The sequence below is a fragment of the Ptychodera flava genome, chromosome 7, assembly GCF_041260155.1.
Source record: "Ptychodera flava strain L36383 chromosome 7, AS_Pfla_20210202, whole genome shotgun sequence".
In the NCBI taxonomy this organism is placed as follows: Eukaryota; Metazoa; Hemichordata; class Enteropneusta; family Ptychoderidae; genus Ptychodera; species Ptychodera flava.
Genome location: NC_091934.1, coordinates 34,341,149 through 34,363,084, shown reverse-complemented (window position 1 = coordinate 34,363,084; position 21,936 = coordinate 34,341,149). Strand labels below are relative to the sequence as shown.

At 39.6% G+C, this 21,936-nt stretch overlaps 1 protein-coding gene across 1 annotated transcript in view; it reads right to left on the bottom strand.

Annotated features, from left to right (window-relative positions):
• Positions 1 to 3,029: 3,029 nt before the first annotated feature.
• LOC139136458 (uncharacterized) overlaps positions 3,030 to 21,936 on the bottom strand; it is a 38,856-nt gene continuing 19,949 nt past the window's right edge. The window contains exons 12-20 of the mRNA XM_070704183.1: positions 14,618 to 17,915; positions 13,719 to 14,216; positions 13,379 to 13,425; positions 12,299 to 12,580; positions 11,533 to 11,712; positions 10,510 to 10,829; positions 9,492 to 9,987; positions 7,093 to 7,138; positions 3,030 to 5,473 (exon numbers count right to left, since the gene is read on the bottom strand). Coding sequence (XP_070560284.1) covers positions 5,220 to 5,473; positions 7,093 to 7,138; positions 9,492 to 9,987; positions 10,510 to 10,829; positions 11,533 to 11,712; positions 12,299 to 12,580; positions 13,379 to 13,425; positions 13,719 to 14,216; positions 14,618 to 17,915 — 5,421 coding nt within the window. The 3' untranslated portion in view covers positions 3,030 to 5,219. The remainder of the gene's footprint in view (positions 5,474 to 7,092; positions 7,139 to 9,491; positions 9,988 to 10,509; positions 10,830 to 11,532; positions 11,713 to 12,298; positions 12,581 to 13,378; positions 13,426 to 13,718; positions 14,217 to 14,617; positions 17,916 to 21,936) is intronic.

Genomic DNA, 21,936 nt, shown 5'->3' with positions numbered 1-21,936 from the left:
CCTGAAAATCTGATATCTGTTCGTGAAGTATTAAAATGCCACAGACGTCAATCAAAAGGATTTAAACGTCTTCAATGACAATTTGACGGCAATACCCTGGGAACAAGACAATAGCGTCATTCCATATGCATCGCGGCATTTTTCTTCTGTTCAATTACTATAAGTGATATCCGTATGAGTGTGTGTGTGTGTGTATATATATATATATATATATATATATATATATATATATATATATACACATATATATATATATACATATATATATATATATATATATATATATATATTTATATATACATGTATACTATTATGGATATCACTTATAGTAATTGACCTTTTTATTTATCTATCTATCTATCTATCTATCTATCTATCTATCTATCTATATATATATATTAATAAATAAAAAGGTCAATACAATACGGCGCTAAAGACAAGCGGATACACTGAACAAATTGAATCTGTCAAGACCAACCAATCAGCGAGGAGAAACAATAACAGGAAACGTCACATCACGTGGTTCAACCCCCCCTTTCAGCAAGAACGTGGGAACTAATAGACATAAAGATAAAGACATTTTTTAACTTGTTGACAAACACTTTCCAAAGGGGTCTAAACTTCACAAGATCTTCACTAGAAACACAATTTAAGTGTGGTATAGCTGTATGAAGAATATGGCAAGTGTAATCAAATCGCATACTAAGAGGGTAGTCATCGGAGATCAGCGTAAGGATCAACCAGCTGATTGTACTTGCCGGGTCACGTGTGCATGTCTCTTGAAGGGTAACTGTCAGGTCAAAGGCGTGGTTTACGAGGCCAAAGTATCAACGGAGGACAACACGGAGAAGGTTTACATCGGTATAACTTATAACACTTTCAAGACACGCTTCGCTAAAGACATGCAATCGTTCCGTAACGAGAAATGCAAAATGGTACAGAGCTGTCAAAGTTTGGTCAATTATTGACAAAGCATCGAGCTACTTTAACATAAGAAAGCGATGTAATCTTTGTATATCAGAAAAGCTGCACATTATTTGTGCTGACAAATCTACGCTCTTAAAACAAACGCTCTGAATTGGTTTCAAAACGTCGCCAACAAAATGAATATTATTTATCGAATTTTAACACCACCAACAAATAGAATGGTACGTCCAAAACATGCAAATGAGGGTGTTGCTAAGAATGCTTTTACTTCTGTCTGAAGATTGCAGAATGCATGAAACTTAAGTAACAGATATTATTACTTTGTACTTGAAGTTGAAGTAATTTGTAAGGATCAACCAGCATGAAACTTACGTAACTGATATCATTACTTTGTACTTGCAAGGTAATTTATGTTTTTATATATATATATATATATATATATATATATATATATATATATATATATATATATATATATATATATATATATATATAATATACATATATACATATATATATATATATATATATATATATATATATATATATATATATATATATATATATATATATATATATATATATATACTGTAAGTGATTTGATTGGACATCTGATTTCTAGCACCAAAATGAGCATCAGATCACCAACAAAGAAAGCGCCATAATTAATGTATGTCAAGACATGCCATGTGACCAATGAGACGTGAGTAAGCAGTGTGATAAGAAAAATTATTGAGCTTCGCTGAACCAGCTGAGAGACGAGTACAGGTTGATATGGAGGCAACGACCTTGTTCGGCTTAACACAACATTAAATGGCTCTCTAGTATTTATGTTTGTGGGATTCAATGCCTGGTACAAAGCTTACTATTTTTAAGTTCATTGCTCCAGTCTTGGTTGGGTCCATCAGGTACTGTGTAACTATAGTAGGTGAATCAACAGGCGCCCTTCCTTCGACGTTGTTAAAATTTGAGTCAAATGATAAGCGGATGGTTGCGGGAAATCATTGTTCAACCGCCCGCATGCATAGAAATCACTCGACAGTGAACATTGTGATGTCTACGGATTTGTGGTGCTCTCCGTCGCTTACACGCATTTCTGCCTGTTTTTTTTTCGCTCGATAGGTTGTGGCCGTTGCCCGGCTGAGGTTTCAACCGATAACCGATGCCTCATCTTTACTGCCAATTATGTGCCTTCTGAACGGGTGATGAAACGACAACGACCCCCATCACCCATTGTCAAATATTTTTATTGATTGACTGCGCTGTGAACTGTTATGACGCCCTCCGATCGCCTGACGGTACGCACGGATGGACACGTAGGCTACTTCAAAATGTCGGGGGCAAACAAGTTACCGGGAATAGATAGAAAAATCGTGACAGACAAATCTGATAATTGATACGCAAACAGAAGCAATCTGATAAATGTCACACGGGCACACTATGAAGCGCCAAAAAAATCTGAAATCGTGGCGTTTGTAACTGAATTGCAACAACGCCGACAAAGGCCGGCTGCCACCTCCCATCAGATGAGACAGACAATGCGGCGTAACATATGAGGTCGGCATGATATTGATGATATTGCTACCTATAAATTTATAGCATTGGAAATCCCTGATGTCATACTTGGTTGCGTTTAATGCCTAGTTATTTTCATATGCAGATTGGTACGTATGTGAGTCATGTATATCATCGTGTTAATGAAAACGAGTCTAAAAAAGTCGCTACCAAGCAACATCATATATGCAAACCAATTGAGTTTCTTTCAGCGACGCGACCATACATCAGACACGAGACTCGGACAGAGTAAATTTGGTCCTTTATGAGAATATAAACACTTAAAATGCTTTTCGGCTTTCGTTTATTTGGTCCCGTGCAGTGCCATATTTCTTATATCACGGGTCGCGCTCTTAACATAATAGCTTACCCATATGGTCTGATAAAATGTTAGGGTATTTTGGAAAATCTATCGACATCCTGCGCTGTTTTAGAGCTCGGCGCTCTTCCGAAACCGTATTGCCAACGACATAAGTGCCATTTTAAGATCAAATATCAGGATCTCATTTCCATGTCAAATCAGGCTTAATAATTGAGAAAGCTTGTGAGACATATTGCAATTCAATTTATTTGATCTATTTCGCTTTCAATAAAGGAAAGATTAACTAATCTACAAAAAATATAGTCCTGTCCTGCATTGAGATCATGATTTCAGCGTGCAGTGTTATTAACAAGATATATGTATATATACCGATTTAACGAGTTACAACCCAAAACCCTCTTGTATCATTTGATAATACGCTTCAAAAATACCAAGATTCGCCAGTAAATGCTTTGCGATGAAAAAAATTCTGACATGTCATGTACGTAATCAATAAATATAGTGTAAATAAATTTATTAGAATCTTGTTTTGTATGTCAACATGCTGTTGACATGCATTTGTCGAAAAACTGTCGGAAAAACTCTCGGTGTTGGTTGGGAAAAGCAGACATTCTGAAAACGTAGTTGAGTTAATCATCATCTTTAAGGCAAGACAAAGTAATGCTATACTCTTTCATCACGGAATTACAATCAACGAGCATCTTCACAAATGATGACATGGTTAGTGATTTAAAGGTAGGGGGTCGTCGAAACTACGCGTGTGCGACTTTCTTGTTTACAAACAATGCATTTCATGCATGGTATCTTGATGCATCAAGTCAACATAGCTGCAACATTTAAAGTTTGCGACATTCATTGTTAACAAACGTGTTTTAACGTTCATCAATCGCCAATGTACCCTAGATAAAGTGTTTACATCGGTCGTAGGGGTCCCTAGCAACCTTTCAGCAGAGTTCCGACGACCGCCTCCCTTTAATATTGTTAGCATGACAGCAAATCAAATCACATATGTAACCTAGTTGATATGTATCGTTCTAATTGGTTAAATAATTGAAAAAGAGGCAAGAAAAATAACAAGGAAAAGACAAGGATGTTGTTGTGCATTTTCCGACCGTGCATAGTAATAAATTTACCCTGTCATTTCATGGGCGGTACTTTACTTGATGAGAAAATCAGTCTCAAAAGAAACAGTCATATGAAATTGAAACATTTTCCAGTCCTTCTTGCACAAATTTCGAAAACATACATTTCATTGTGACTTTCAATAAATGTGACCAAAACATGGGTACGTATTTACCTGATGGAGATGGTATATTTCATCTACAGTATCTCTCATAAGTAATTTACAGAAATAAACTCGATCAGGTTAAATTACAATTATATAGTCATTAGTTTACCAAGAAATCAACGTTATATACTCGGGCATTTCCGTATGCAAGTCAATGGAATTAGAAAACACTATTTCTTATTGTTTGCCCGTTTTTTAGCGGGTGTGATTTCCAGGAAGGCTTCGATAGCTCCTAAAAATAGATCATAGTCAGGCTTTCCGCATCGCGCTATTGACAAGATGCTTAAAAAATTAACATCCGTCACAAAGTCCACATTTTTTGTACCGTCAGGTGATCTGACTGTTCTCTGCGCGACCTCTGTGAACTTGTGTTATAATGTTTCGAACTCAGGGAGCAGTTTTCAGAGCGTCTAATAGTTAAAGGGACAAAGTCGCTCTTTTTCGATATTTTTCATGAATTTCTTTAATATCAAAGTAATTTGCGACTTGAATTCTTGACGTATGCTGAAATACTGGTCAACTGTGCACAATGTTAATGCTGCTTACAGCCAGACAAGATTAAACATTTCTGTGAAAGCTTCCACAGTCTGTACTAAAATATCAAGTTCAGTGCACAACTGTCACTACGCATGCCTGAACATACAATGTTACAAAATTTTGGACCTAATGTAGGCTGTTGTAACGAAATCTTAAATGGCGACTCCTTTCATATAGATAAGGATATCAGCTTTTCCTTCAAATCATGGCAATATTTCTCGGTTATAGGAAAAGCAAGTTGGAAAACGAAAATTCTACTTTGTCTAGAAGTCACAAACAAATCATCTGCTTCCACTTAGCAAATGGATAATATTTAACAATTTTGTACCGTCGCATTTTGTACCCTGAGTTGTACCCTGAGTGACTCTATGCAATTATTCCAAGTTTTCTTGACATAACAAAAATGACCAAAAATAGCGACTTTGTCCCTTTAAGTGACGGAAGCGGATAAAAATAACCCTGATAGTGCAAGTCAGCACTTGAGCTTCATCAATGCTACATTGAAATACTTTTCACCCAAAAGTCATTATTTCAGACATTTCCACATATTATTGACAGTATATTCACTTTATTGGTGACAGTTTCTGAAAATTACTGAACCTTCTCGGCCACCAGGTTTAACTCGTTTTCTTCCAGTACTGACACTAACCGTTCATTGGTCGCCGACTCGCCAAACTTTCTGCGCCAGCGCAGAAGCATCTGGAATCTCTGCTCGCGTGCATTACCCGGATGGTCGTACTCGATGTCGGAGATTTCATTCTCGCCCAGGCCGAGATCTCTCGCGACTTGCTTCCAGAGTTTTGCAGGTATCCAATTTGAGGCCTGTTTGATTATTCGGGACTGAGCTGTAGAGTAAATAACCAAAATAAATTAAAACTCTACTTCACATTAAAACCGATGAGGGCTTTTTCGATTTGTCTTTGGAGGTCTGGAAGAATACAGTAAGCCTCCATTAATTCTCTCAAAAAATGAGGGGGTTGTCTAGAAAATCCACAAAAACTGAAAGGGGATGGTCGCCCCCCCCTCCCACACATAAAACAAATATTACAGAATAGGAGTCGTGGCTAAAATTGACAGAGATAAACGAGTTAAATTCTTTGGCCTAGCATCGACCATACTTCCGTATTGTCCCCCATACTGCAACACACCCATTCTTGGGTTTGTATTTTAATACATCATGGTTATCGATCATTTTGAAACTTTGAACTGCAAACAAACATTGTACTATATTGACACGCTACCTATGTCCCCGGGTCAAATATCTTAGCATGCTCATGTATCGTTACGGATATAAATAGTAATTGATACAGCAAACGAGGACAGGGTCACACGTACAGTATTGACAGTACCCTGAACTACGTTGAGTGGTTCCTATACGTTCTGATGTACAGTGTTGCTGTAATATACTGACAGATATTGAGATAAGGTCTATGCTTATTGGAATTACAGAGGTATGCTTAACTCGATCAAAGCTAATCAAAGCTTAGCGACGAGAAACTACGTGAAACCTTGAACATTGCTCCAGAGAGTGTCTTCAGCTCCATGCTGAAGTGGTATCAAAATTTATACTGTGTTTTGACCAAGGTGAAACACCAATAAACATCATGTATGTATAGGTTTCGTTTCTGAAAGATTCCTGTAAGCATGGAGTGTCGTACACACGTTAAATATTTTAGGGTCGTGCACTTTGTTAACGAGTGCTTTTCCTGCAAGCAGTTAGGTAATATCACTAGAGATAAATTGTATAAATATGCTTATCAGTAATAAACAGTATTTTGAATTTTTGGTTCAGCAAAACATAAGTACGTGCTTTGTTCACAAAGCCACTGGACCTAAATGTACGCAAAGCATAAGAAGAAAATTGGGAAATGTGTTTTTGCAGGGTTTTAAGGTAGAATGCGCCTCGGGGACAGACATTCGGGCTCTAAATTTTTTTAAATTCTTTGCAGATCTATCATTTGCGGGGGGGGGGGCTCATTTTAAAGCTTTTGGAGTAAAAAAAAATTCACCATTTTTGTTTTTCAAAAATTGAAAACTTTTTTTCCCAATAGATTTTACACAGGGATGGCGGCCATTTTGAATTTCAAGTGTCCGTAAATGTCAGGTAACGTGTTTCTCTAGTTCCAAACTTTGGACAGCGACCCCTGATTTAGATACTTGAGTTGGTAAGAGAATGGCTGAAAGTTCAGTGGAGGACAGTTTGGGTACAAGTTTTAATCTTTTGCTTTCAAGGCGCGTACTACATTAAGCTTAAAGGGATCAAAGGAAAAAAAAAATCAAAATTCTTCGGTTCCCACTTGAAGTAAACAATCAAATGTTCATGTCGAGAGACCACATGATCCTATAGGTTGAGGGACTATAACTACAACATGAATAATTCGTAACACAATCGGTCGTCAAAGTGCCTTTGCGCTCAATAGTTAATGATCAGCTTATTAAATTATTTACGGGTAAGTTACGTTACCTCTGTCCTCTCTTGAGAAATATCCAAACAGATGACTGATTGAATCCTGAAAAACAAAAAACGTACAGTTTAATTGACTTAGATATGTTTCTTTAACTCTGTACAGCCTATAAATAACGGTTTTCCAAGTGACGACGACCAAAATAATACCGCTTGAGCCTTTCGTGGTTTCCAATCAAACCGGACTGCTGGATTGAACTAGTTCATCCAGTATAGCTAGGAAATTAGTTTCCACTATACGGCGGCCTACGTACACTAGCATATTGCATTGTAAGGCGACTGAGGCTGCATTCACAAAAAACGGTTAAGGGGGGGGGGGACTGGAGGAATTCAGGGGGGATTCGAAAATTTTGGAGGTAGTAGAGGGGGGACTTGAAAATTTTGCTCTACCTATAGGGGGGACTTGAAAATGTTTGGTTTCGAATTCCTTTTGTGTTTTACATTTTCCAGTTCCAAATTTTTGTAGGTAAGTCAATGAAAAATGAATACCATTTTTATGTCATCAAAATGTTGTAATGTTAGTAATAATTTAACAAAATCTAGCACCATTTTGTCACATTTCATGACTTTTATCTCGAAAAATTCTAAACGTGTGATTTGTCGTAAAAAACAAACTTGAGCCAAGTAACAGGGCAGAAGCTGCAACTGTTAATGATTTCTGCAATATTTCTATGCAATATAACAACTATAGTTTCTTGCTATCTCCCTACAGCATGCTAAAATACTCAATATTTAGTTTGTCGACAAAGCCTATAAATATATAAATACAAATATGTATTTGGTGATAATTTAATTGGAGTCCAGACTGACAGTCAGTTGTCAGTGATACAAATGCATGGTACACATAAATAGGCCGTGATAGCAAGCTGAATACTGGACAATTCAACATGCTGTAGGGAGTAGAACAAGAACGCAGTTGTAAAACTGAACAAAAAAAAATTGCCAAAATTATCAAAGTTAATACAGCTACTGCTTATGGGTAGTGTCACTATCATTAATGCTCTGCTACTGCAGTGTCACTGCCACTGCATACCTGAACAGTGATAGAGATAGCTCTGACTCTAAAGTACATGGTAGTTGAAGAAGAGTTCGGGTCAAATGACGGTCATGACAGTGAAACATACTTGTACACAATATAAGGCCAGCGAGCAACACATGGAAGAACACATAGAAATTTTTGAATTCTGGCATATTAGAATAATCAAATATTAAAGAAAAAAGATAGGGTCACCATGCTTGATTTTCTAAATTTTCACAATCTTGTTATAAAATGATACAGAAGTAAAACTTTGAACAGTAAAGACTAAAAAAAAATGTGACCAATGGAATTATTTATTTTTTAACCAAATTTGCAATTGATACACCAAAAATTTCAGAGATTAAAACATTTATTTGATGGAATATTTTAACCTTCCAGTATTGTCAATTTTGAGTAGTATCTAATCCATATATACCTTGTAGATTTGAAACAAATTTTTGGTAGGTCACTGTGCAATATGGCAATTAGCCAGAATTCACAAAGCTACTCTCTCATGATTGTCATTTTGTGTGCTCTTCAGCAGGAGCACTTGACCAAGCCAGAGTTGGATCAACTCAAGTTGGCTTTTAGACCAATAAATCTAAAACATTCACTGATGCATTTAAAGAACTTGCCTTTGGAATATGACTATACAAAGTGCTAATACAGGTAGTGTTTAACACCTGTGAGCAGAACGGCGCAATACATGTTTATTTTTTCTACGCTCACATCCTTTACAAATATGCGGCCTGTGATAGTTGGGGGGGACTTGAAAAATTTTGACCATGTAGAGGGGGGTATTTGAAATTTTTTTAGGGTACTAAGGGGGGGGGATCTGAAAAAAATAAGATTTCAATCGAGATTCCTCCAGCCCCCCTAATCGGTATTTTTGAACGCAGCCTAAAAACCAGGTATCAGCAATATAGCTCAAGGAAGGACGCGCCTCGGGGACACACATTCGGACTCTCAAATTTTTACAATTCTTTTCTGATCTACAACCTGTGGCGGCTTATTTTTAACCTCTTGGAGAAAGAAAAACTGTCACAATCTTAGTTTTTCGAAAATCCAAAATTTAATTTTTCCCTCATTGAGTTAACACAGGGATGGCGGTCATTTTGAATTTCAAACATCGCGCAATGTTTGGCATTTGTTTCGCTAGTTTCAAACTTTGCACGGTAGCTTGCTGATTCGTATCGTTGATTTTGTAAGAAAATGGTTGACATTTTAATTTAGGAAAGTTTGAGAAAAAGTTTAAGTCTTTCACTTTCGAGGTGCATACAACCTTAAACCTATCCCTTCACTATACAATGCATTTGTATATCTTTTTTACTGCAAAAATAGAAATGGCGACTCTGTGACAACAGAAAGAATAGCAGCTTACCGTCGGAACTCGAAACTGTAACTCGGTCAAGAGTTCTTGCGGTTCTTGTCGTTGAAACTCCACTAAACCTTTAACGCCAAACTCAGTGCGTTCAGCTCCAGCGACCCGCGGCAGGACATCAATGCACGCCCTCCAGTGGTTGTCTCGGTTATAGTAAAAAGTGCCGGTGGTCTTCTTAGTAAGCAAGTAGAAGTACCTTTGAGAAAATTCGCCGATGTTGATTGAAACGCTTTCTCCATTTTTCATCTGCAGATCCTGGCTGTAGGGGATATCGTTGTCATAATACGTTCTGAAGCCCTCTTCTTCGCGCCGACGCAGTAGCGCTTCAAGGTTTTCCTTTTCGGCCATGTCAAGCAGCAGTGTGAATGGGTCTCTCTTGTGTTGTAGGACGATGGACTTGACCGTGTGTATGCCAACTTTCAGCGCGTCTACTTTCTCCTTCATCAGAGTCGGTAGGTGAAGCTTCTGCCGCTTCAGCTTTCTTACGGACCCACACCTGCAAATTACGTCAGACTACGTCAGCAATTTGAGCAAAGTTGATTTTGAAAATGGGCGATTTTATCTTAGGATGACACAGCTTGACAAATAAAAATTTAAAATTTGTATTTGAAATGCAAAGAACGAAAGTCTAAAATAAGTTTCCATGCGGAAACAAAAATTCGACGAAATAATCAGCTGCAATAAAATAGTTCGACAATCTTTGCTCACTCTCGTCAAATCACTGCTGTTCCGGATTATATTAAAACGCGTAGGGCATATTCCAGAAAATGAGCCGGAATGAACGAAAAGTTTTGCGCTCATTTTTTTCTGTATATAATAAAGTCAAATGTAAGATATATGTAAATTTGATGGTAGCGAAATAACATATTTTGATGACGCAGTACACATATTTTGAATTCAAGGTCTTCACGTGGCGTTTTTCAAAACCCCATGAGAGGCAATATACCAATAGTAATCCACGGCCCCATCATATAGCGACGGATGGACACTCAACCCCAAACAAAAATGGACAACTTACTTGCAGAGGCTCTTAAGTTGAAAGAATATGAAGTCATCTTTGATTTTCAGCGTTCCCGCCACTTGATTTGTGATGTCCTCCCAGCTGTCTTTCTTGTCGTTCGAAAGAATTCTAATCTCGTCATCCGAGGCGTGAACGTGTTCTTCGTCGTCTGCGAGGGGTGGCGGGACCTGTAGCTTGACGGTGGCGGGCTCCTTAAAGTCGAGGTTGATATTTTCTCCATGGCTGTCTCGAACATAAAGCATTGGACCGAGAGTGACATCTTCCTGATCTTTCTTAACGCTGGTTGTTGCCACCATTTCTGGGTCAGGATTATGAACCTACGTGATATACAAGCATAGATAGTAGCCACTACAAATACTCGTACAGCGTTTTGAAATGTCTATCAGATATACAGACAGAAACTTTTTTTATAATTTGCTTCACAATTCAATGTTTTTCGAATACTGTGTCTAGGAATACCAAATTACGAAAGCTTCATTTTTTTAAATGAGCGCATGCGTATCATTTTGTGTCTCGATATCAATCGACGTTTACTTCAAACGATGAATGTGTTTCGTCAAAAGCAGTCGTTTATCAATCTTGAACGCAGAAATTAAAATCGGGTCATCAGTAGGGACTATGTTATCGACGATGACTAAAGAATGTTATTTACACGCTAAGTAAATTCATTACTTCGTTTAACAGTTGCCTTTGGGACAACGACATGGCATTCCTCAGTTTCTGGCAGATATATCGCACATTGCGCACTTCATTGTTTCCATAAATCAGATTCACCTTTTTAAGTCTGTCAGTCATGACATGACAAACTAGCATGTTAAGTAATTAATATTCACAACATCAGTAAGACCACGACTTGTTTTCTTTCAAAGTGATTATTGGTCGCATTCGGTCATGCACATGTAACACAGAAACTTCACAAACTACAACAAATATTTTCAATTTCTGTCGTTGAACGAAATGACTAAAGGTGTCAATCATTTCAGGATGTCTGGGAACTAAGGGTAAAATTTGAATATCTACCTCAATAGTAGCTGTTTTTGTTTCGTCAACGGCAGCTGGAGGAACTTCTAATCCGACGGTGTTTCCTTCGAAGTTGAACTTTCCTCCACTCTCTTTAATTTCGATCTTCTTCTCGTAAGGCTTGGATATCACCACAAACAATGCCGGTTTTGTGAACTTACACGTCACGCTTTCATGTTTCTACATTGAAAAAAGAAACAAGTCGTTAAACAGCAGTACTTTGTTGAGATTCGATTGAAAATGGAAGTATTCGGAATCACTGAATCATAATTACATTTTGGTCATGATTGAAATGAACAATTATGGACTAACGAAACTTCACTGCCCCATATATAGCTCGATATGTTTGGTGATTATAAATGTTGGCCTGTGTCGAATGTCGAAAAAACAATTGGATAGGAGCTGTTTCTGCGGGAAAATGGCTGCCCTCTATTGGCATGTGGCTCTCGGTCAAAGAAAACATGCGGATGCTATTATATGTACAGTCAGGGCAGAAAAATACTAGTATACTTATTTTTTTTTGAAAGTTTGAGACACGACATCTTGCTAGTTGGAGACTTTCAATCTTTCTCTCATTCTTTTGATTCTCGAGAAGTTTGTGATCCTCCTTGTTTTGTAAACTTAAATCTTAAAATCGACCTTAAAGCATTGGAAAATGACCTTGAAACATTGAAAACCGGGAGCTGAAAGTGCAAAAACTGGCCGGAGTTACAATTTTGAAATAAAAAAATTAACAATAAGCCTATTTATCAAAAACAGTTCTTACGACTGACGATTTCAGTTCCTTCCAATTTTTCCCATCTTCACTCGTCATGAAAACTGGAACCCTGGAAGAATCCTTGGACTTGAACTTCAGCCCTAGAACAACAGGACTGTCAAAACTGAACCGCTGCGGAGAGATTTCGATGACGTCAGACTCGAAGTACTGGAACTCCTGCAGTTTGGGTCTGTCATCCTGGTCTTTGAGTGACGTCACGTTGAGCTTGATCATTTCGGTCACTTCAAGTTCGAAGATGTCCAGGAAAAAATCCGCCGGCAATATGTATGACTGCAATAGCAATGAATACTCATGATATGCAAATTGCATCACAAATAAATCTAGCTTCTTCTTTAAGGTCACACCGAAAGCACTGAATCATTGAACAACGCTCGTCAGTGGAGAGATGTCATACCACAGATACGGAGATCTCCTTGTCAGTGGTCATACCAACCGAAATATTTGTTCCCAGATAAAATAACACAAGGTAATGGAAGTCAGGCTGATGATTACAATCCGTGTGACGCCATATCAAAACAAACGAGTTCAGTAAGATTAAAAATTGCTGCACCGACTATAAATTTAGTCAAAAAGCGTTTTGAATTTTTTGACTTTGTACATGAGATAACTCAGCTATGTTTGCAAACATGCATATTTCCGCTTCCCTAAATATCCATTTTGAAGAAATGTTTATTTTGCAATTTCGTTCCATTTTTGAATATATCTTCTTTCAATCCTCAAAGAGATACTCCTAAGAGGCCATGCTCAACCGAGTTGGTCTAAAATAATACCAATCAACGATGCTAATTAAATCAATAATGATCGAATTCATAGATTTTGAAGTATAGGTGTACAAATAGACGACCGAAATCAACAATATTGTTGTTTTACTATTCAAACTAATTATTTAGCGATATGTTCAGTTAACATGAAATACTAGACTGTGTGTCAGAGTTATTTTACTTCGTTTTCTTCTTCTAAATAGCTTAATGGCTTTCTGGTAAACAGAAACTAAATGACTGCATTGAAAGAAAAGTACGTGTATTTGACAAATATGCCAATCTTCACTAATGACAATGATCGTCTTACCTGCCTACCAGGTACAATGCAAAGAGTTGCATCATCAACGTTCACATCTGTAATAGACGGACAAAAGACGAGAAAATTGAGTTATCGAGTGAGATAACATTTGCTAATATTTCAACACTTATTCCTACAACAGTCAATTACTACAGGCTCACAAATATTGATACAGACACTTTGCCACACAAATGGAAATCTCTCTCTCTCTCTCTCTCTCTCTCTCTCTCTCCCTCTCTCTCTCTCTCTCTCTCTCTCTCTCTCTCTCTCTCTCTCTCTCTCTCTCTCTCCCAATATCTGTTCAAGAGGCGGATTCTATCTCAAAATTCTAGTTATCAGTATGAATTACCTTGTATCTTATCGCTAGTTTTCACTGCCAGCTCATCCCGTTGAAAACTTCTTATAGCATCGATGCCCCCTCTGCAAATTTTGGTACTGGGCTTAAACATCGGGTTACCCAGGAGATTCAATTCACACAGGTTAGACAGGGTGATAGTAAACCTGGATGGGAGGACTCGGATTTTGTTGTTGCTAACATTCAGCTTCTCCAGCGTTGTCATGTTTTCTATTTCTTCCAGGGCGGTTTGATCCAGGAAGTTGTAACTGAAGTCCAGATTCCTCAGCATCGACAGCGCTGTTATCTCACTTGGAATCTGCGTCAGTAGGTTGTCCTTCGCGTGGAGTGTCGTCAGAGTAGAGAGTTCCATAACGGCTGGTGGAAGGCGTTTCAGGTCGTTTTGACTGATGTCCAAGACTTTCAACGTCTTCAGGTTTTTCATTTCCTCGGGAAGATGGTGAAGGCTGTCATTCTCGCCAAGGATGAGCTCCTCAAGCATTCCAAGTTCTCCTGGTGTGGGAAAAGTTCAAAGCCATTTCACTGAGTTATCACACTGGTCGAATGAGTTTTACAAACGTTCAATATTATACAAGCATCAAAGGCAAATTTCTAGCTCATCTCGTTGAAAAGTTCTTGTGGCCCAAATGCCCTCTCTGCAACCTTTGGTACCAGGCTTAAACATTGGGTTAACCAGTATTGGATTCCCAAGTATAATAGATTGTATACTTTCATTCCTTTGTGATATCAACTATAAACCTGGACAAACAATGAAATGTGTTCACATTTTATGGTTGCTAATCGCTCTCTTCTGATAAAGTCTCATCTACGCCACAACAGCAGCTGTATCCCAAATCTGACACTAGCAAACTTGGAGGGAATATTTCTCAAAGTTGGGGAACGTTGACACTTACCTATGCTGGGAGGGATTGTGTCCAGTGCATTGTACGACACGTCGAAAAACCTCAGCGCCTGTAAATTGTCCATGTTTTGAGGAAGACTATAGAGGTGATTGCCACGCAGTGTTGCCCTTGCTAGGTGGTGCAGGTTACCGAAGCCAGGCGGTAGCCGTGTGAGCAGATTGTCGTTACACGCGAGTGTCTCCAGCCTTTGCAAGTTGCCGATGTCTTTGATGTCCGAGATGCCATTCTTGGAGATGTCCAGCTCACTCAACTGACCCAAGTTGTACAGACTCTCCGGCAGTTCACTGATGCCGTTGTCGCTCAGGTTTAACCTCTTCAAGCGAGCGAGTTTGCCGATGTCTTCATGGATGATCGGTGTGCCGCATCCCTCCAAGGAGAGGTCCGTCAACTCTTTCAGGTTGTACAGCGCTATTGGGATTTGTTGAAGCCTGTTCATTGAGGCGTCCAGTAATTCAAGCTTCGTGAGGTGGCCGACTTCGTCAGATATGACCCCGATTTCGTTGCCTTTCATGTTGAGGTAGGTCACATTGGGTAGATGGAAGACTTCTTGTGCAAGATTTGATATGTTGTTGTTAGCAATGTTCAAGCGCTCAAGGCTACGAAGTTGGCTGATATTCTGCGGAATTTGTGACAATTTGTTTCCCTCGAGGCATAGCTCCCTCAAGTGTTTAAGTTCGAGAAGCTCCTGAGAAAGCGCTGTTATATTATTCATCGATAGATCAAGTTTTTCAAGGTTATCAAAGTCGCCAAACGTGCTGGACACCACGCTGAACTTATTGCCTTTCAGTATCAGACTTTTGAGTAGGTAACACTGTGGCAGCGTTGATGGAATACTTTTGAGCAAATTGTCCGAGAGGTCGAGAACTAGCAGTCTTTTCAGCTCGCTGATTTGCTCCGGGGTTTGTTTCAGTTTGTTACCGTTCAGGTACAAGCCCGTCAACTCTCGACACCCGGACAGTGTGTCCGGAACGAATTCGATTCCATTCTCTGCAAGGTCAAGGCCCTGTAGTTTCTTGAACTCGCCGATGTGGTCGGGGATGCTTCTCAGGTTGTTGGCGGTGATGTGTAGTTCTACGAGTTGCTCACACTCTGTCAGTGCCAACGGTATTGCATCAAGGTTGTTTTTGGATACATCGAACAGTTGCAGTTCTTTGAGATTCTTTATGCATTCTGGGATTTCTGTGATGCTGTTGCCTCGAAGGCAGAGTGACGTCAGCTGTTGAAATTGACACATCGTAGGTACAATTTCCGTGATCTGATTATGCGATAGATCCAGAGATTTTAGTTCGCGGTAATCGCTCATATCATCCGGAAAAGTGGCAATTTTGTTCTTCTTCATCGTCAGAGTTTTGAGTGCAGGGCACGCTGTAAGCTTGACTTCGATTTCACTGATTTCGTTGTCGGACACATCAAGGATTTCCAGCTTCTCCAATCGGCTGATGAAGTCAGGAACGCCGGTAAGTTTGTTGTGTCTCAGATCCAGTTCCGTCAGTTCACGACATTCGGCAAGAATCTCGGGAATTTCTGCGATTTCATTATCTGGTACGTACAGTCGTGTAATTTTCTTACAGGTGTGGATATTGGGTGGAAGTTCTGTGAGTTTGTTGCCATTGAGCTTCAGCGTCTTCAAGTCCTTGTTGTTTGTGAAAGTCGAAGAGACTTTCTCAATTCTATTTTTCGACAAATCAAGCATTTCTAAACTCTGAAGATCTTTGAATTCATCATGTACCTCCTTTATTAGATTATTAGTCGCAGACATCGTCTTCATCTTCTTACAAACAGACACCGCGGGTAAACTTTCATAATTATTCTCGGACACGTCCAACTTCATCAAGTGCTTCATGTGCGTCAGAAGCCAATCCAGGGCTTCGAGATTGTCCAGTCTGTTTCCCCTCAGTACGAGCGTCGACAGCGTTTTGTTGTCATCGCCACCGGATGTTGCTATTGACGAGATGCGGTTGTGAGACACGTCAAGCGTTCTCAAGCTCTTGAAACTTGTGATGTATTCTGGGAGACTGCTCACTTTGTTGCCGCTGAGGTTGAGACTCAGGAGTTGAGTAGGCTTTAGCAGAGACCCGTCCATCTCTTCGACCTCATTGCTCGACAGATCGAGAACGCGGAGTTTTGTCAAGCCAGCGACTGCGTCAGGAATGCCTGTTAACTTGTTGCCTCGGAGGAGGAGTTCGCCCAGTTTTTCACACTTCGACAGGGATTCAGGCACATTTGCGATCACATTCTCGGAAAGATCTAGTTTGCTAATTTGGGCCAAGTTGCCGATATCGTCTGGTAACTCACTGATTCTGTTGCCGCTTACATACAGTTGCTTCACGTTAGGAAGACCAAGTAGTGTTTGAGGGATACTTTGGAGACGGTTATCAGACAAATTTAGAATTTGGAGCTTTTCCATGCTTTTCATGCCATCTGGCATATCTTCGATCTCGTTATTATTGAGATACAGGCGGAACAGATTAGTCAACTTTGACGGCGAGGGGAACGTCTTGATTTGGTTATTCGACAAGTCCAGAATGCGGAGCGGCAACAACTTTATCTTAGATCCAAAGTTTGGTAAATTGGTCAAATTGTTATCTTTCAGATATATCTCGGCTATTTGACAATTGAAGAGTGTCTCTGGGATTGCCCGGATGGAGTTCTTGCAAAGGTGAAGCACCCTTAACTTTCTGAAGAGTGAGATGTCAGGTGGAACGGTGGTTATTCTGTTCCCGTCAAGCATCAGTACTGACAACTTCGAGCACTTTGACAAGGCTGAGGGTATTTCTCGAAGCAAATTACCGGAACAGCTCAAGAATCGCAACTTTTTCAGTTTGCCAAGTTCGTCGGGAAGGACAGTGATTCTGTTCCCCTTCAAGGAAATCTCGTTGATAGCCCAGCATTTCCAGATCCTGGATTCGGAGATGTCCTCGATCCTGTTGCCCGCTACATCCAAGGAAACCAGCTGCTTGAGCTTACTGATGTCCGGCGAAATCTCTTTTATGAGGTTGTGAGAGATTCGGAGCCTCTTCAAGTTTTTCAGTTGAAAGATGACTTCTGGTATCTTTTGGAATCGATTATTTGACAGATCGATTGTTTGTAACTGTTGGCAGTGGATGAGCTCATCAGGTAGGCTGGTCAATCGATTGTTCTTCAGGTTCAGAGTCTTCAAGCGTTTGAACGCACCGATGTCGTTTGGGAGTTCCTGCAGTCTGCATCCCTCCAGACTCATCGTCTTGGCTTTGTGGTTAAATTTACCACGCAGGTTTGAACCGCCACCATTCATCTTCGACAAGACAGGTTAGGATACACTGAAACTGGAAAAATTGATTTTTGTCTGGTCTAAGTTAATTACCATAATTTGCCATCAGAGCTAGAATTATTGCATATTAACTGCTCCTAGCCAAACACCACATAGGAATTTCAAACACTACGGGGAGCTTTAACCACGTGATTTGTCAACTAGCTGTACCATAAAAGTCAACATTGTGGCGGGAGAATTTGCGTCAGAAATTTGTGTACGTTGGCTTCGGGCTTCAGACAGATCTTATTTATTGACTTCCTGCAGTGACAGTTTTAAAATGTTGCTAAAATTTCGGTCAGGTAAACCTTCACAATCTTTCAAAATCAAGAACAAAAATCATGGGTCGCAGTGAACTGTTTTTGAACTGGAAAAACGATAAACGTAATATTGCCTTATTCTTGAAAATGGCCCAGTATATATCCCTGTGTTGAATCTATAGGTATTAAAGGTATACTGTCACCTGTTCCAATTTTGCCACAGTTACCATGGAAAGAGAAAATCTAACCAATCACAGATTATAAGCGGGTGGCCACTTTTTAAAACAGCGCCTTCACATGGGCATTTTGAATACCAAGGAACGCCCCTTTGACCATATAAGGGCATATTTAGATTACAGGTGACTGTATACCTTTAATTACATTTTCGATTTTCGAATGCGCTTTTATTCAGATTTGTATGGGCGTGAATAAACAAAGACGGATGAATTGTAATATCACCTACTAAAATATGGAGAGTGGTCACTGATAAACAGTTCACTTTTTGCAGAAGCATTGCAACCGATTAATTCAGTTGTGATTGAATAGATATGGCTACACGGTATCCAATCAGAAAACATGTTTTGAAGTACCTATTCACAGCTACATGGTTGTCAACAAGTGAAAGTCAAGAATGAACTTAACAATAAACAAACAATCCTTAGCACCTATACAATATTGAAAAGCGTATAGTCGGAACTTCTTTTCTTTCTTTGCACTTGTCTTGAACCCATTTAAAGCGCCTTTTATTTGATGCGGGAGGGAGAGGGACGTTTCCTCTCGTCTTACCACAGTTTAAAGGTATACAGTCACCTGTAATCTAAATATGTCCATATATGGTCAGAGGGGCGTTCCTTTGCATTCAAAATGATCATGTGAGTTGGCAGTTTTAAAAAAGCGGCCACCCGCTTAAAATCTGTCATTGGTTAGATTTTCTCTTTTCATGGTAACTGATGCAAAATTGGAACAGGTTACAGTATACCTTAAAACATGCGCCAAATTACCCACATTTATAATAATCCCACCTGTTTCAGTAGTCAGGTATGTATCTTATCTAAATTTGCCTATTTTCAGGGGTTCTCTGACTTCCTGGTTCACACCTTTTTTGAAAACCTGGCGTCCAGTTCTCAAAATGAGGCTAAGTATAATTACATTAGAGTATGGGCACTTCATATCAACACCGCTACATATTTCACGGTTGTGTTTACTGTCAAAAGTTCGCATGACAAGGCCGACCTGTTTGACAGCCGGACAATGTCCCTGCCAGAGCAAATATCTAGTGAGTGGGCGATGTGTTACGATATAATGTCAAAGTAGTATTATTGAGCTACATAGCATATTGTTTTAGAGACAGAGAAATGAGAAATGACGGGTGGCTGAACTTAGAATCTTTTAAAAATTTTTATCCCTATTTTATGTTGTCTGTGACCATACATCTAACCATTCCCGTGTGGTAACCAGATTTTATCCGATACCATTAGACCCTGAAATTCTCAAATAGGGAAAGTTTTCATGTCCTAAAACATAATTTCGGCAGTATTGCACCATAAGTTTCATTGATCTCTGCTGGTCAGTGTTTACTCTTTGAAACATGCTTACATACAGTAGGAAATAGGGTACACGCTGCCTTTATTATGCAAATTTTCCTCGTCGTCGTACAGAGCACAATTGTCCGTGGTGCGGAAATCGCCAAAAAAATATTAAATCCCATTTTGTGACACGAATTCGATTTAAATGGACTATTGTCCATTCATTTTTAAAGCTGGTAGGTCCAATTTTGTCTGTGTCCAGTCAATGAAATATTTATGTTGCTAGAGATCTTCATGCGTTAGACAGTGTACTCGATAGAGACAGCGGCGACACGTCACAGATTTCATTCAGAAATAATATTGACTTGAAAAATTCTGCGATCGAATGGTAGCCGTTCATTGCGTCCATTATGAAGCGTTCTACAATGCTAAGGTCATGCAAGAGAGCGTTACTGTAGGGCTACTGTCGTGTTCTGTCTCGAGGCTCCAATCTCCGTACAGAGATTGTAGCGGCGTGGACAATTATGACATAGCTAGGGAATCTCAGCAGTGGCCATACTAATCTCTGCCACAGAGATTGGCGGGGCCCGCTGTCAACGACTCGTAGACCCTCTAGCTTGGTTCGAATTATCCTCACCGTACTGCTGCCCCACCGCTCTGCTTGGAGATTGTCGAGGCTTATTACGCAAGGCTAGAGGGCATAGACGTTGCCCGCGAGATGTAGTTGACTCAAAGATAAAGTAAGGTATTTCGGCTATCAACGGGCTGACAGTTTATGAATTCTTTTTTGGCATTTATCACAAATCATAGCACAATCGATCATGTATGTCACTGCTGATAACGTCAAATGTCGAACTCCAGTCGGGGCTGTATTCAAAGGTGGCCAAAAGCAGTTCAAAACATTAAAGTTGTCTAAATACAGAGGGTTTCAGGAGAGAAGACCCGGAAACGACCTCCTCTGACACATATCAGTCAGTTCAACATCAGATTGGAGCCAGCTAGCCGCGTTTAGCCTTTTTTCAGCGCATTTCTATGATTTCAATATAACATAGTTGAATATTACTGCAATGATGTATATAAATTGCCAAAATATTATGATGTTTTATAATTGTTCGCTATACGCTGATGAAGAGAATCCCTAAAAATGACAGATTCGGCCGAACTGCGATTGTCTCTTTTTTTTCTCTGCATCATCCGGACCGACGGGATCTTTCATTTTTATCCCCAAGATTCAGCAGTCAGATAAGCACATTTACATTGTATATTTTTGTCCTATTCTTTATCTATCTCGTAAATCTAATCAACATCTATCAGTCTACCCGAATCTTCACCCATCTAGTCACTTTTGTATCAGTTTATGATTCCGATAGCTTCATTCCACATTTTTTTATTTTATACGATTTATTGGTGCATTACCATCCGATGAGACTGGGAATAAACATGAGAGTTTGAGGAGCCATGCTCCACAGATAAGACTAACTTTGACGGCAAAGTCCCCTAGAGTTCCTGCTACGGTACAAGTTTATACGATGAAATGGCCATGTGTGTAATGCTATGCTTCGCACCGTGACCCTCTTCGCAGTCGAAGCGAGTAGAGTTGACCTTACACATTTTGTCGTCTGCCGCTCTTCTGCCTTGCTGGAGCAATTTTAGAGTGGAATGTCATTCAAATCATCGAGCTTGTCACCTCATTTCGTGTTATAAATTATCATATCACTCAGAACATACTCCTTGTTGATTCTTGCTTCGCAAACATTACGTCACTTCTGTTACGGGCGGAGTGATAGCGAATATCGCTATTTGCTCAGCAGTCAATAAAACCAGTATCGGTTGGATAGATTATGTGTGGCCTCTAAAGAGCTCGCCTGATGCAACAAAAATACCCCTTGATATCTATCGAGACTTTAAACTAGTCCAGGGCAACCATCAGCGTTTATAGCCAGCTACGGCAGCTACCCTTGAGCCAGTGAGAGTTTATTATCAACAGGGAATATTTATTGGGGTTGGCAAGACTGTCGCTTAGGGGACTGGAAAACATCTTGTTGTGCTTATCGGAGTATGTCGTGCCTATCACCTGGGGACTGGTACGGCGGTACACTTACCGCTCCAATGTAGCATCTGATAAATTTTGGTCTACTTCCATTGCAGTTTACAGACCATTGTTAACTTTTTGCTCGACAAATCAAGCACGGCTCGGATGGTCATCGATTGACGTTTATTAACGAGATAACTGGC